This window comes from Tetrao urogallus, assembly GCF_951394365.1.
Source record: "Tetrao urogallus genome assembly, chromosome: 1".
Classification (NCBI taxonomy): domain Eukaryota; kingdom Metazoa; phylum Chordata; class Aves; order Galliformes; family Phasianidae; genus Tetrao; species Tetrao urogallus.
The window spans coordinates 111,005,574-111,022,418 of NC_136813.1; the positions used below are offsets into that span (position 1 = coordinate 111,005,574).

Below are 16,845 nucleotides of genomic sequence, written 5' to 3' on the forward strand. Positions count from 1 at the left end.
CCCCCTCTACTAATCAGTTGTCCTACAAGGATACTATAAAGTTTTTATCAGAACAGCAGCATTAACATCTCAGTAACAGTTACATCTTCCAGGACACAGACATAACAAATGCACACAAACTACACTGAAAGAAGCAAACCCCCACTGCTACATTTGGCCAGGGAGCCAAGGTAAGACTGCCAAGCTCATTCTCCTCTACAAGTGTTTTATCTATTTCTGGGTTCTCCCCCTCTGAGGCTAATCACTCTGTTCAGTTCAATATATTAAAATATTCAGTTATTCATTACAGAATGAAAATATTCTCCACCATTCATTGAAAACAGCGTATTTCCTGTAAATGTTAGTCTGGTCTGGTGCCTCTGGCCGAAGTTTTCTTCTGTAGCTGTACTCCACACCACAGCATCATTTTGCCCAGGACATATAGCACCATTACAGTTAAAGCGGATGGGCAAGGGGAAAGCCTGGCTTCTGCTTGCCAAGTAAGTGAGACCTCCGTGACTGATTTTAAGTACAAAAAGCTTATAGAGGAAGTTTTTTCCCCAAGAATCACCTCTGAGCACACTGGATCATTTATTTTTCATAATTTGTGACAAGCTTAAACAAATTCAGATGCTTACCTACATTTTCAGGCACCTCCATTTCTTACAAAACACAAAAAACAAGATCTGAGGAAACACCACAAAGTACAGTTCTGACAGTAAAAGGCTTCCATATAATGCTCATTTGTCAATCAAATTTAAGCATTCACTCAACTGATGTCCTTTACAACTGCTGCTTTAGCCTCAACTATATAGAAGAAACTAGAAACATGAAGAACCACATTCTGTATACAATTAAGCCTATATTAGCTGTAAACTCAATTTAAACCATCAGCAAAATGGAGTTATAGTTGCTCTGCACCATCGAACAGCGTACACGAGACCAACAGTGAATATGAAAGAGAGAATTCTGCTGAAGTACTAAAATGCTGTATCAGTGTTGGTGAGATTCTCTTCTTTCTTGTGGATTACGTCTTTTTTTCTACTGCCATTTAAAAGAAATAACTGATAGATCTTAGGCACATGATGACAAATACCTGCTTGCTTGTTTAAATCCAGACCCATTGCACAGAAATTAAAAGTTGACAACTTTCAGTGGAGCAGTGCAGCTTGGAAATGGTTTAAAAAGCTGTGACTTTGTTGATGGTGGCTGCAATTTTCAATTAACACTATGCTATTTTTCAAGTTAGATGCAATTTCCTGTCAAACAGCACTTTTAACCCACACATCTAATTTTACCTCACATTGGGAGATCATGACGCAGTTAGCTGCTCTTCCTCCCTCAATGAAAATTTTGGCCATATAAAGTTATCCAAGCTAGGAGAACTCTCACTGCTTCATCATGTTGCTATAGTTTGACAGCAAACCACTCATAAATGCTTGTAGAAAGTACAGTAGAAGCTATGTACACACTGAAGAAACACATGCATTGATAAAAAGATCCATCCAAGATACACTGACACACTACTTCAACATCTCTTGTCCAGACCTCATTTTTGGGCATGGCATTAGGTGACTGAGCTTGTTCTGCCTTTACAAATTCCTTTAATTAACTTTTTTCCATTTTATTGGACTTAATGAAAGCATATGAAGCCAAACTCTTAGTAAGTTACTATAAAACATGGTAAATTCCATATGATATGCATAATTATGCCCATGTATCAATAAAGCTGGTACCTATGCGAAGAATTTGAACCTTCAGTGCCTGAAACATCGCAGGCCTGTCACAAGCTCTCTGCTGGGACATACCAGACTGGGTGTTATAGTGGCCATTCAAGCAGAGGCCATGAAGGTGTCCTTGCAGAAGCACTGCTAGATGTTGGTGTCCAGTTCAAAAGATACATTCAGCCAAACAGAAGACTCAATTTTCATTTCACTAAGTATTCTAGCATATTTTGTGTTCAAGAAAAGAGCACAGATCAAGTTTTTACAGTATCTGAATTAAATGAGTTTATTGCTCTTTATAAACTTTTTGCTTTTGTTTCTCAGTGATCATTGGAATCCAGCAAAGCTACTCTACAAATAAAACACTTCAACAGCTTAAAATAGTGTCAAGTGCTGTTTTTCACCTTAAATTTCCTACGATATAAAAGCATATGTTTATCTAACAAGTCTTACCTCCAGAAGTCCATCTTCTGGTAGATCTGTGCAGTGGACAGCATTCTGAATCTTGTTCTTCCCAAAGACAGCACGCAGAGTTCCAGGTCGGAGATAACGGGCTATCTCCTGTTAAACACAAGAAAATCAAAAGACCTTGTGAACTACATGGTGCAGTAGAATCTTATAATGCAAAACATTACTGTGTTATACTAGCATATGTGGTGTGCTAGAAAACAAAGAGGGTAATTTCAGTTTGAACTACGCAGGGACAACTGCTAACAAGTCAAGATCAAAATCTTGAATGTCTGCTTGAAACTGGGCCAATTGAGGCAGCTTAGTTGGAATGTAGGATTTTCCACATTACAGATACTCCTTCCTAGCATTTGTATTATTATAGTTAACTTGTGTTAACAATTTTGCAGCTCCTCAGCACAGAATGTGCTAGTACTTAGTGAACAGACACCAGCACAGAGCCTGTAGACTGCCTCCATGAGCAATGCACTCTTCCTTAGAACCTGACATTGGTGACAATGAACTACTGAGCAGTGTTTCAGCTATCCAATGCTGCTGTGCTTCTGTGACCCTGTGACCACCACCAGTATGGTTCTCAGCTAAGGAAAGATGTTGTCTTTGGTTTGATCCTTCTCCATATCACTCCAGATTCTTTACATCTCTGTTCTTCGTATTGATGTTTCAACCCTCTTTCTTTATCTATAGTACCAAACTTTTTCTTGGCCTTCAAGAGTACGTTTGATTATTGTAGCAGATACGCTCAGATCTTGAGACAACAATCCCCTCTCATCTCTGCTATGGTGAATTTCTCACCTTATACGTCACAGGACTGCTTTTGTTGGCTCTTACTCCCACTATCCTCCTCCTTTCAAGGCATACTTCAACCCTGCTGTACTTCTCTGCACTATCACCTTGCAGACTTACCTTTTGACCCTTTTCCTATGCTAACCACACCAAAACTTGTTGATCTGTCCTCCCTGCATTATTAGAGAGTAATCACTTTGGAAGTGGCTAGCATAGTTTTACTGTGCCCCTCCCAGGTGTTTGCTTTGATGTCTCAGCTGGTCATTCCTGACCCTACAGCCAAATCGCCACACTGGATTGTCCAAGCGTTCCTTAACTTTTTGGGTCAAGGGGTTTCAAAGCAACTTCAGTAATGGCTCCTGGCTAACGTGGAAATCTGTGCACAGGTACAGATGAGAACCACCTGCATGACGCATGCTTTCCTCTGGGAAGAAATGAGTCCCACAAGAACTCAGAAGAGCGTATCTGCCAGCACTCTTCAGCCACTTTCCAACTTCTTTCATTTGTCACATCTCTTTCCTAAACTTTCCAACTTCTTTCATTTGTCACATCTCTTTCCTAAACTAAGACAACTGGACTTTAAAGGCAAGATTTTCTCTTAGCCCAGCAAGCCCTAGCTGTTTTCCTGTAATAATAATTAATAATTACTTCCTGTAATAATAATCTCTTACCTAATAAATCTATCTCTGTTTCCAATGCTGATCTGATATACACCTAAAAGACAAAATGCTTTAACACTTCAAGCATGTCTAACACGGTAAAAGTTTCAGTTCCCCACTGCTACATTACTGATCATTCAACATCTTTGAATATGGATGCCGGGGATATTTAATAAGATACTCTTGACATCAAGCAAATTTTTCTTTAAAGGTTCATAGTTTGATATTAAAAAAACAAATAAATGAACAAAAAACCTCCTTACGCTCCTCACTAAAGTCTTGCGATGAGAAAATCTGCTGGAGAAATAGAAGTCATACCAGCTATATAACACTTCAATCAATTACTTCCTTAAAACAACTGCTGACTCCAGTAAGAACTAACGTGTCAGAAAGCTGGCAATAAGCTTGGGAATATTACAAAAAAATGTTTGTGGCCAAGGAACGTTTGGAAATACTTCAGTAAAAGATAGCTTAGATCTCAAAAGCTAAACAGAGCACGAAACACCTAACTTTATCTCCTATCTATCAAACTCTTTGGCTGAAACTGTTCCCTCCTCCTACGGGTCCAAAAATGATAGTTCTTAAGAAACTTTCCCAAGTTTTTCCTCTTTTCTCACAAGACTCATTTTCGCTTTTTTTTTTTTTTCTTTAAAAGCAGCAATGGCCATTTCATTTACCATTTGCCCTTAGCTCCCATTTCTGCTTTACAACTTCACGCCAGAAGACTTTGCTTTTGTTCTTCACTCGGACTCAGCTCACTCTCACTTGGGCTGGCAAAAGCTCCCACTTTTTGCAGTATATGACCAGTTCCTCCAGTTCCTCCAGTTTTCCTACATGGGATATGACACATTCTCCTGCTCCCTTGAAATTCATGAACCTTCCTGCACAAACGGACTGATTCTGTTCTGTCTGCCATCAGATTAGATTAGAAGGAGCAAAAGGTAGGTGTTGCAGCTCTTTACGTTGTTAGCACTTGATTAAAAAGAATCTAAATAAATCTTTCCGGCCATCAGTTAATAAGCAGAACAAGAGGTAGGACATTCTCCATTTACAATTACATAGCCAGAAGAAGAAAACAAGCATCAATTCCAAAGTGTTATTAACGCATCTCTTATAACACACTGAAAAACCTCCAGTAAACAAAGTAGCAGTAAAGGACAGGGATACAAACAGCTGTATAAGGCCCATGTACAGGTGTTTGCATGTATGTATAGTTGGAAATCTTGGGAATGTTTCTGAGAGGTGGGAAGAAAGTTCCTTAGAGAATTTAGTCCTCACAGCACATCTTAATATACACTCTTCAGCTCTATGACAGGATACTTGCTAAGTACTTTATTTATAGTGCCTTATATGCAACAACAGAGACACAAATATAATAGTTGTGGGTTTTTTGTGTTTTTTTTTTTTTCTTTTAACCATTTTTATAAGTTTGCTGCTGAGCCTAGTTTTAGGAATGTGTTCTGCATAGTAGCCATTTTCAAAAACTTTCTCAAAGGCTTAGCTAAGGCAATAGCTTCAAGTTGTGCCAAAGGAAGTTCGGTCTGGAGGTCAGAAAGAATTTCTTTATGGAGAGGGTGGTCAGGCATTGGAACGGGCTGCCCAGGGAGGTGGTGGAGCCACCATCCTGGGAGGTATTTGAGATGTGGTGCTTAGGGATATGGTTTAGCAATAGACTTGTAGTGTTAGGTGAATGGTTAGATTTAACAATCTTCAGAGTCTTTTCTAACCTAAATGATTTTATGATTCTGTGAGGGTAGAATGATGGAAGAGTTAAGAGCAACTCCAGCTGTTCTACCATATGCCTAAGAGAGGAAGAACGTGTATGTGCGGGAACTTCATGCATGTGTGCAAATGAGAATGCTACAAACTCACTTCTCCCATGAAAATTACACTATGTCTGCAGCAAAGCCAGCCATGCTAGGCTACATCTTCTTGGATCTCATGCAGCAGGTTATTTCATCACACTTTACAGACTGGGCTTTGATTTACAGCCCTTTGAACAGCCTTATCCTCTTACACAAGCTACAGTCACCTATATTTCATGTTTCTATCCAACTTTGCCCTATGAAAATACTGCTTGTATGAAATACAACATGCTAAAATCTCTCTCTATATGAGCGGAAGGAAAAAAAATCACCAGTGATATTGGTAGAGTAATATGTCAAAATCAGACTGAAAAATCATAAACGTTCTTCATGAGCAAGGCTTGTGAACCACTTGTCTTTCAAACAACTGATTTTTCATGTGCTGGAGAGAAAGTTATTATTTGAACTGTTAAAACATATTCCAGCCAAAACTGCAGATTTCAAGTAAATTAGCCAGATTGTTTTTTAAAGCATCTACTTTATTTGGATGTCTGGAAGGGCAGAAAGGTCTGTACCATGTTTTACTGTTATTTAAATAGCATTCAAGCTAAAATCAAAGCTGCAGTCACTGGCTCTGTGTAGCAACCCTTTCCTCCTTCCTCACCCGGAAACCACAGAAACCTTGAATGTATCAAAAGCACACTCAAAATTTTATAGCCTAGAACTGTGTTCCACTTAAACATCAACTGGAACAAGGGAACCTTGACAATCTGTTGCTAGTTCTGTTGAGTGAAGCAAAATAAAAGTAAGAGAACTCATGATCCATTCCTCACCCATTACAGTGTGCTGCCAGAGCAGGTTCATTCTTTTAGGTTTGCTTTCAGGACAGCAGCATTGAGAGGAATTCTTGTGCTGCAAGAAACCCTGCACAGTCCCCTCTAAGCTTCAGCAAAACATCCTGTTTGCCTTCTTCTGAGCCCTAGCTATGCATTGGCTCCTTGTTGCTCTCAGCACTCCTCATTCATCACTCTTCCTAAAAGCTTTATGATGACCTAGTCTCCCACTCTGTATACTCTGGGAGTTTCTTCCTTCTCTGCTTCTCTATGCTCAGCCACTGTCATGAAAGTGATGGCCTGTGAGGGTGCTGTATGATTCAGAAGGCAGGAGGCAGAGCCACGCAAATAAAATAGATGCTTTTCTCTTTCTACTGACCAGCTAAGCCTTTTTTCAAGAGAACAGAATTCATATTAACAAGGAATAAGGTAAATTTCAGTACTTGCAGTGGAATTTGTCTGATCTAGCCTTAATCACCTGAAAGCTGATGGCAACTGAGCTTCTGCTGTACTGAGTGAAGGGTGATAAGCCCCTTTAGAAAAAGATTCCTTCACAGCACAGTTTGCAAGGCAGGTAGGATAACTGTCTTCTCTTCCCATCAACACAGCTTTTCAGTGGGCTCTCCTCTAGGGAGATTTTAGCACCAGTCACACAGCACAGGTTGCAGCAGGGAGCTGCAGAGAACAGTCATTCTGACACAAGTAAAATAAAAAAGCTAAACAACCTCTTCTATGCAGAATGCAATGCTAGACCAGTGTTGCAGTAATGGTTATTCAAGTGAAGAAACACCAGAAAAATACTGTTACAGTGGGAGCAGGTTCACTTGATTGGTCTGATATCCTTCCCAGAAGCTCTCACCCAAAGGCAACGTCTACGCTGTCAAAATCACATTTGTGTTCACAGATGACCTTGAGCATGATATCACAAAGGCTAGCTTGCCTCAACTAGCTTTGTATGCATTCTTTGCAACGCATACTTCCTCCAAACTCTACTCAACCATTTTGACAGGGGTGTTTTCTCCATCACCAACTCTGACCTGGCTGACACTCCCCAGCTTCATACAATGAGCCACCTTATATTCAACATCAGTCACAGCAGAAGAACATGACATCTTCGAGTGCTTTCACCAATCTCAGGACTGCTTAACACAGCAAACGCACTGCTGAGCCTTCTACCTACATTACTGAGAGAAAAGCCTAAAGGAGATGGTACCTCCACCACTGTAACTGAGTAAGAAACCATTTTGCCCTGAAAGCTCTGGCCCTTCTGTTGACAAGTACTTCAGAGACTTTCTAAAAACAAAACGAGGTCAATGTTAAAGAGAATGCAGCAGGTATCCTTCAGCTTTCATTTTATAAAGCTAACCAGAATGCAAGTCCCTTGACACATTGATACATTTTCTTTTTCCTCAGGAGCTGCAGCAATGTCATGTACATATATGGACTCAGTATCTAAGGCCATACACACACAACTAGGGGAGTCAGTGTTATCAGAAACTCTTTTGTGTATTCTGCGTATCATAAAAAAAGTTAAACCAAAACAATCCTCTCTGAACACACATACATACCCTTCATCTCCTAATGTTTTTCAAAAAATGAACTGATGTACAGATCCTCGGGAGTCTAGAAAGGCAACACTGAAATTCTTAATAAAATTTAGCATAACCTTCTCTCATCTGAGCACTACACATATGACCTAGACATCCAAGCTGTCTTCTCCTGATGTATGATAAAATATTTACGTTCCCAATCACTTACTGGATGTCATCATTAATTGAGCAAAGTCTGTGTGCATACAGTTACATTTTTGAAGTAGTGTGGTTGTAAAGGTTTGTTCAGCAAACTCTATGATCAGAGCCAGTCAGGAATGTTTTCAGTTGCAAGACTATAGAAAGTGTGTCAGAGACTCGTCTTCTGAAATCAAATAGTTTTGCAATGATAACAGCAAGTAATCAAATCATAGTTTATTTTGTTACAAAAGCCCACACTAGCTTGGGTAAAAAAAATCCATCTGCTCTTCTGTTTACTTTAAAGTCAGCCTACCTCTGAACTAAGCGCTCTGCAGCCCAGTATCTTCTGGAGTTTTTGTTAACAGCCCTAAAATTATGTTCTGTACTCCAGTGTTGGCAGGTTTTTCTGAAGCTCACAAGTCTGCAGAAGTTGTTATACTGTCTGCTTCTCACCCTGCATCCCCTTGAGGCACTATCACTCTCTCCACTTCACTCCCACACACCCTCCCTACGGAGCCTCCTCACTGGCGGCCCAAAGGTGCCACACCAACTCTCCACAGACTTCTCTGTGGGCAGCAAACGTGGCACATTTGCCAGCCTCAGACAGCATTTTTGCTGGTCTTAGCACTACCGATTGATGTATGAGCAATTCGAATGATAACCGCCCTGCTCTAATTTATTTACTGTTGTATTTATGTGCATATCTGACACAGCTTACGGGCTTAATTTAGATAAGAGTAAGAAGCCACACTTTGGAGCTAAGTCCAAGCTAGATTTGATGACGTTTTGAGGATAACTGACGTACCAAGTGTTAGTTGGCCACAAATTAAAGATAAAATACCTAGTTATCTTGCTTTACTGCCGGGGTGGAATAACATATTACACACATTACTCAACAAGCTGGAAAAAGCATTTAGTAACGAAAAAGCAAGTAACTCCACAAGACATCAGAAAATATAGTATAACTGTAAACTGAGTTATTAGTTACATCACTTCAAGCTTTAAAGATGAAATGTTGGTCCTACTGATCCTTTTCCATCACCTTCAATGCATCCAGAATTTCATCCATTTATTAACTCACATGTAAAACAAGGATAAAAAAAAAATACTAGGCTGCAGGAGATATTCTAGAATATTAATCCATGTTAGCAAAACATACAGAGAGTCTCCAGTGAAAGTCATTATGGAATTGCAAGACATTTTTAGCCTGCAGATATCTTGGCTAAGTTTTCCCCCCTAAGAATAATTGCAAATTACCTTTTTTTCAGAAATTATAGAGACAGAATTTCACATTTGCAGAAGCAGTCCAGATATCTGACTGAGAAAACTGCTTCTAAGCTTCTACCAAGATTTCCCAACTTGAACCATCAACTTCAACAGAACATGCAGACCTTTCTCACTTGGAGCTTAGCAACAGAGAGTGATTTCCCTTCCACTCTGCGCCCTGAAGCCTCTCCTAGCCAATAGCCAGCTTTTCCTTGGATGCAGTAGCGCTGTCATTTCTTCCCACACAGTTGTGAACAGTCCTGTTCAGATGGAAGAAGCAGTCATTATTTTGTGTAACAACTACATTCTCTAAAGCTCCTGCTGTGTTCAGGACAAGTTGTACTAGTGAGCGTTCCTATACATATCAAGACCAAGTTCCCGGTCTGAAAACCCTGCCATATGAACAGACATAAAGAAGAACAGAAAATATGAGGAAAACGGAATAGGAAGGCAGAGAGACAGCAATTTCCTAGAAGCACAAAGAAATACGCACTTCACAAGCATCATAAGCTCTATGTCTAGTTCTTAGCTCAGATTTTCCCAATCCAGTTACTCAACTATTCTCTCCTTGACTTAATGCTGCTTTAATTGCAGTGTAGCACACTGTTGATAAGTCACGGTCTGCAAAATCCAGACCATTCAGGTCACCAAAGGAAAACTGAGAGTTACACAGGAATATAGCATTGTTCAATTGGAAGGGACCTTGAGAGATCATCTAATCCAACTGCCAGATCAATTTAGGGCTAACTAAAAGTTAAAGCACATCACTGAGAACATGATTCATAATGACTCCTGAACACTGACAGGCGAGGCATCCACCAGCTGTCTAGAACGGTTTCCAGTGTTTGACCACCTTAAGAGTAAATAAATCTTTTCTGGCCTTTCCCCCAGCACAGTTCTGTGCTGCTCTTATCCTGTCACCAGTGACCAGGAGCAGAGCCCAGCAGCGCCCTCTGCTTCCCCTCCTCAGGGAGATGCAGAGAATGAGAGCCTCTTCTTCTCTAGACTGGGCAACTTGAGTGCCCTAATGTCTCCCAGCCCTGATACCAGCTTATGGCCCTTTAGCAAATGCTTTCAAGTACCTTAACATCCTTTTCATATTGTGAAGCCCAGAATATGCACAGTATTCAAGATGAAGCTGCACTGATGCAAAATATAGTGCAAGAATCACCTCTTTTGATTGGCTGGGTGTGCTGTGCATCTCAAAACTTGATTTGTCCAGAAAAATGTTGTGAGGGACAGTACCAAAACCATACTACGTTCTGGAAAGATTACATGCTGTGCCTTTTCTTTCATCTACCAAGCAAGTGACCTTATCTTAGGAGATCAGATTACTAAAGCAAGACTTCTCCTTCATGAGCCCACGATGATCTGATACCAGCTTTGTTCTTCAAATGTCTTTCAGTAACACCTAAGGTAATCTAACTTGAGGACTAAGGTTAGACTAGAAGAACTGTAATCTTTCCTGGGTCTTCCTTTGTGCCCTTCTTGTAATTAGCATCCTCCATGGCCTTCCAAGACCATCAGTAAATTGCTGGAAGGGGTCTACTTCAAACATCTCCCAGAAAGATGAGGGCACATGATCAGACATTTCTCCTAATTGCCTACAGAGTGACTCTTCAGTGTTGGTGATCTATAGACACCCATGACAACATCTGCTTTGTCATCCATCCCCTTAATTTTCATCCAGAGGTTCTCTACTGAAACATCCCTAACAACAATGCCAGCACAGTCTAAACTATCCCTTACATACAGTGAAACAACTTTACTTTGTATGCCCTGCTCACCCCTCCTGGACATTAGATAGTTTTCCAGCACTCCGGTCATGAGACTCATTGCATTGAGTCTAACTAATTTCCATGTCAGAGCTCTGGGAAAGGATCAGAGCTTCCAGTTTATCCTATCTGTTCCTCCTACTGCACAAGTTGGTAAATAAGCATTTCAGATGTGCTCCTGAGGCCTCAAGACTCCCTAGAGCAGCGCAAGTGCTCCTACGACCCTTGCCGCTTTCAGATGCTATCGTTCCATCCCAAGGCTTAGCTTCAGTGTTCCTAACAGTATCCTACTTTCTCCATCACTCCTAGTTGAAAGCTTTCTCAATTAGTCCTGCCAAGTTACAAGCCAAGAAACATGATCTTCATCAAGATGACTGGATTCTGTACCTAAATGATCTAAGTCCTAAGGAGGCAGAAAACTTTTCTGAAAAGAGGGTCTGATCTGCAGATGGGATATTTCAGGAGGGAGTCACCTCTGACTATAACTTGCTGTTGTTTCTTTGCAGCACTGTCTTGATATTACACTGGCTATGTGGGGTATTGGTTCATCTGACCTTAGTGGGAGAACACACACAGATTCCTCTTTTTCTATCTTTTCACATCACTTGCCTACCATACCCAGAGCCTCATGGTTATCCCAAAAATATGAAGAATTCTTGCTCATGCATCATCTACCCCAACCTCATTATACCCTTCAGACCAGTAAGTACAATAGGTGCAGAGAAAGGGAAATCTTCTAGATAGATATTCAAGAGAATTCATATGTGGACATCAGTTGCATGCCATCACACTAAATGAAGCTGCTAAAAATTCTGCACAGGTGGCTCTGTGTAGTAAAACAGAGTCAGCCTAAATCAAACAGACCAGCAAACAGAACCCTAAATTCTTCAGGTTCTCTGCATTTGAATTACTCATTTTATATCCAATTGTCTTAAATACCTTTGTTAATAACGCACAGAGACAATAAGACCAGCTAAAGATTGAAAACTCTGACTGCAGCTGTTTTCAAAGCTGTCAGCAATTGCAGAGAGGAGAATTTAAAGAAAAGTAATAAAAACAATAAAATATCCATCATCATCAGAAAAGTCAATCCAGACTACCTATTTATTTCTGTTACAGAAGGGAAAACTGAGGTCCCAGATTTACTTTTGCCCAATTTAAAGCCATCATAATATAGCTCAAGCAGAAAGTAAATTCAAGTATGTTCTGATCACAGCATGTACATCTCACATTAATTTAATGGCATACAAAGCACCTACAGAATTTCAGTCCATATACACCTTGCTGAAATGACTTATGCCACCTACAAAGCCAACCAATCAATTTTAGGGGAAATTCACCTGAGAAACTGATATATCTCCTTCCAGCAGTGATCAATCTCCCACAGATCAATTTATTTTGTGTACTCTAAGATCACTTTATCACCAAATTTAAGACGAAATTATTACAAGAGTATATAAAATACACTATGATTTGCATTTCTTTTTCTGTTTGGTTATGATTACGTCTACCACCTATTTATTAACCAAGCAGAGCTTGAATAAGCATTCCTCTGGGACAAGAGCTTTGACAGACCTGGTCATCCTCTCCAGCTGTCTATTCCAAGAGCTCTTAATAAAAGAAAAAAGAAAAGTCACGGTCATCCAGGAATTGCCTGCTCCTAAGTTGCCAGCTGAAAGACATGAAATCTTTTGGGACAGCTGCAGTCAACTCCAGGATACACAGGCTCACACCATTATCATGGTTATATGGAAAAGCAAGGGTACTACTGCCTTTTTCTTGCATTTTTGTAATTTGCTCTGCTGTACATTTTCAATGAGCACCTGTATGCACTACCCTTCTACAGTACTCTGGAAAAAAAAAACCCTTGCAGTGTGGCAAAATTCCAGCTCGATGTATTATTTTCTTGCATTGTTTTTTACTGAAGATAAAATTCATATTACTTCATAAATTGGAGTATACATAACAGTAGTACAAAAACTACTGTGTTCCAACCTTCAGTTCCCTTGAACTCAGGAAGAGTTCAAGGGAAGGACAAGCCTATCTACAGTCAACAAAAGCCTGAATCAGGCATGTAAGGCAAATGCTTTTAATCTATTCAAATCAAAGAGTCTGCAAAAACACAAGGTCACTGTGACCAGGATGTATATCTGTTCTACGCTATGAAACCAGAGAAGGAAAAAACTGTTGTTCAGTGCATAACAATAACATATTCTTCCCCAGACAGAGTGACGTCAGCATTTCCCACATCTTCTGAAAATACTGCTCCTTTTTTCCAAGAAAGGACCAAGGTCATATGGAATTTTATTGTTATTATTATTATTATTTATTTCAGTCCCTCTTTTCAGAGATTAGCTTTGTATATTCAAAAATATTGCTGTTCAGCGTAAAAGAATGATTTGCTGCCTACTATAACCAAACAGAACACAAGGGAAACAAAGGAAACAACAGCTTAGACTGAAACTAACCCAGAACCAAGCACATTTTCAAGGAGGCTCTTACCTTGTGCTTTCATGGACTGAATATTTCAATGAATCTATTCTCAGAAATATCAGGAACTAGGGAAGAAACCATCACAGAGTATTTCAAAGGGAGAAGTTTAAAAAAAAAAGAAAAAAAAAAAAAAAAAAAGGCGATCACCAAAGAAGTTGGATCTCCCATGACTGCAAGAGAAGACTGTAGCCTGTGGCTTCTGATGGCTAGATTTGATAGAATCATAGAATCAAATCACAAGGTTGGAAATGACCTAAGATCAGCTAGTCCAACCGTCTCCTCATCACCATTGCTACCACAAGCACTAAACCACATCACGCAGCACGTCGTCCAGACACCTCTTGAACACTGCCAGGGATGGTGACTCTACCACCTCCCTGGGCAGCCATTCCAGTGCCTGACCACTCTCCGAGAGAAATAGTTCATCCTTATGTCTAATATGTGTCTTATTGTCAAAGATTGTATATGGACTAGGGGAAAGAATGTTCTCATTTTTAGAACAGAGTATTTTAACCCTCCTGTTGGCATGGTAATCACATTTTAACCCTGTCTAGCAGGGAGAAACAAGCCCTGGAGAGAGAATTCTATAGGTCACCTTTGATCAGCCTGCCTGTGATAAAAGTACATTGTGTATTTGTTGGCATCAGGCTGGTGTCACACAATCATCTGGTATGTCAAAAGCCTACCTCTTTTTCTACAGTAGTGAGAAACAAAACATTTCTCCCCAGTCCATCTACAACATCTACAATACGCAAGGAATGAGAGACAACTAAGATTCTGCATTTTGAAAGAGCTTTTTTCCTTAAAAAAAAAAAAAAAAAAAAAAAAAAAAAAAAGCAAAACAAATGCTAAATGAAACTAGATAAGAGAAGCATTTTAAAAAAGTTACTTGCTTTCAGAAATAATATACAGTCCATCTACATTACATAGGTTGCTCCAAAAATAATGTCTCCTATTTATTCCCATGGAAACTACAACAGATACAAAGAACACAATAACACTATTTGACAGAGCGAATTCTCAGTTACAAAACACTTATTTCAACATAGTCACTACCATTAGCTCTGCATTTTCACCAGCGATGAACAAGAATCTGCATGCTGGACTCATCAAAATCTGCCACAGTGGCAGTGACCCACTGTTTCACATGGTTACTATTCACATCACTATTACAACATCATTTCTATGAAAACTTTGCCTACGCAGTCCGTCCATCTTTTGTTGGTCCAAACAGATGGAAGCCAGAAGGCACCAAATTCAGACTATACAGTGGGTATGGTGGGACAGTCAGCCAAGATTGGCAGTGACTTCCAACTGGTGTGGGCCTCAGCGATATCATGTTGCAGAAAAAAGGCTGTCTTCTTCTCTGGCCTGACTCTGGAAGATCAAGCCTTCAGCTTAGTCAACGTTGTGATGCTGTGGTCAAAGTTGACTGTCCAAGCTCCAGGAAATGCAGCAAGATCCAAAAGGACAGCACACATCACTTCACCTGTTCAAGGCTATATCTTAAACTTTTTTCTTTGATAGAAAATTCATGCCGTTAGTCCATGGACTGCCATTGACAGCAGATCGTAGTGGTAACACCAGATCTCATTGCCAGTAATGATGTGACCCAGGAAAACGTCACCTGTAGTTTCATATTAGTTCAATAGATCCTGACAGTTTCTGTCTGTTTCTGTGTGAGAATTTCAGGGAGTCACCTGGTGCAAACTTAGTGATAATTCAACATTGCCACTATCATTTCCAACATACTGAAGATGACATTCAGCTCTGTACACAGTTCCAAGGTCATAATCCATTGATATGCACCTGATTGAGACACTCTTCATTTTGTGATGTGACAGCTGTGCACAGCCATCCAGAACACAATTTGTCTTTCATGTCGCTGTTGCCACGCTGAAATGCACCACCCACTGCTTCATTGTGCTTACATCCACTGTTTGATCTCTCTAAATATTCAGCAAGCATTGATGAATATCAAGGGGAGCCATTTTTTCTTCACAGAGAAATTCAATTCCACATCTATGCTTCATATACACTTCCGTGCCAGATGCCATTTTGTCAGACTGCCTCTCTACTGCCATCTGTGACATGACAGCAATATGTAATGAGGTACTGGTGGGATGGTTCAGCCTCTACTGCCATACCAACAACATCCGCCTTTGAGATTGTGGGCCAACATCATAAAATAGGAGGCATTACTTTCAGAGCAGCCTTGGTATATACTCAATCCATATTATTCTCTGAAACATAGCGTACAGTGAAAACTTACTGAGACTCTAAACAGAAAAATAAAGTACAAAAAGGTCGTGGAAAAAATAATTTTCTAAAAAAGACCTACAGATGGAGAGTTAGAATCAAAATCCCCCATGATTGAAAAAAAAATCAGATCCTAAAGGCTGAGTAGACAAATTTATATGACTCACAACATTTGTAAGAATCTTGTGTTCATCACAGAAGCCTAAAATACCATATTTTTAATAACACCCACCTATTGCTTTGAGACGCACACAGTCTGAGTGTAAAGGGAGCCTTTACAATCCCTAAGACAAGCTTTAAGACTTCCTTCACACTGATAGACACAATTAGTCTGTGCGATTTCAGATCAACCTGAATGTCTTTACCTTCATCTCTGAAACATCTATTGAATGACACAAAAGTTCTTAAGCAAGAAATAAAGTTTTCTTAGAAGTAAATATTCTAAGTATAGTTTAATTCTTTATAAAAGGGTTAGGCCTAAGATGTGTTATAAGGAAAAGTCTAGAAAACCTAGCTTCAGCATTCTTTCAGAATGTTACACATACTGGGGCATAGCTAGGAAGTCTCTGTGGCAGCACAGCAAGTCTATGAAGATGGAACTGAACTTGGCAAGGTATACCACAGGTATGTAGGTCAGAAGAGAAGGGCCAAAGAGAGCACACCTCCTCTGCTAAGTAGCCAGTCCTTCTTTCCTACAACAGATACAGAGAAGGCTGAAGTCCTCAGTGAGTTCTTTACCTCTGTCTTCACTAGCAGCCAGGATTCTCACATCCCTGAACTTCACATCCCTGAACCTGAACCTCTGTGTGGGAACTGGGAGAACAAAATCCACCTCACTGTAAGGTCAGAGCAAGTCCGAGACAGACTCATGAGACTGAATGTGTATACAAGTCCACAGGGCCAGATGACATGCATCCTGGAGTCTTAAGGGAGCTGGCTGATGTGACTGCCAAACTGCTCTCCATCGTGTTTGAAAAGTCATAGTAAAGTCCTCCAGGACTGGAAAAATGGAAGATATCGCTCCCATTTACAAGAAAAGGAGGAAGGAGGATGCAGAGAACTACAGGCTGA

At 40.1% G+C, this 16,845-nt stretch overlaps 1 protein-coding gene across 1 annotated transcript in view; it reads right to left on the minus strand.

Annotated features, from left to right (window-relative positions):
- Positions 1-748: 748 nt before the first annotated feature.
- The window catches only part of NME7 (NME/NM23 family member 7), a gene marked incomplete at both ends in the record, with an annotated part of 58,629 nt that continues 42,532 nt past the window's right edge, over positions 749-16,845 (minus strand). Inside the window, 2 exons of the mRNA XM_079549881.1 lie at positions 749-823; positions 2,157-2,264. Of these exons, the coding sequence (XP_079406007.1) occupies positions 749-823; positions 2,157-2,264 (183 nt within the window). The remainder of the gene's footprint in view (positions 824-2,156; positions 2,265-16,845) is intronic.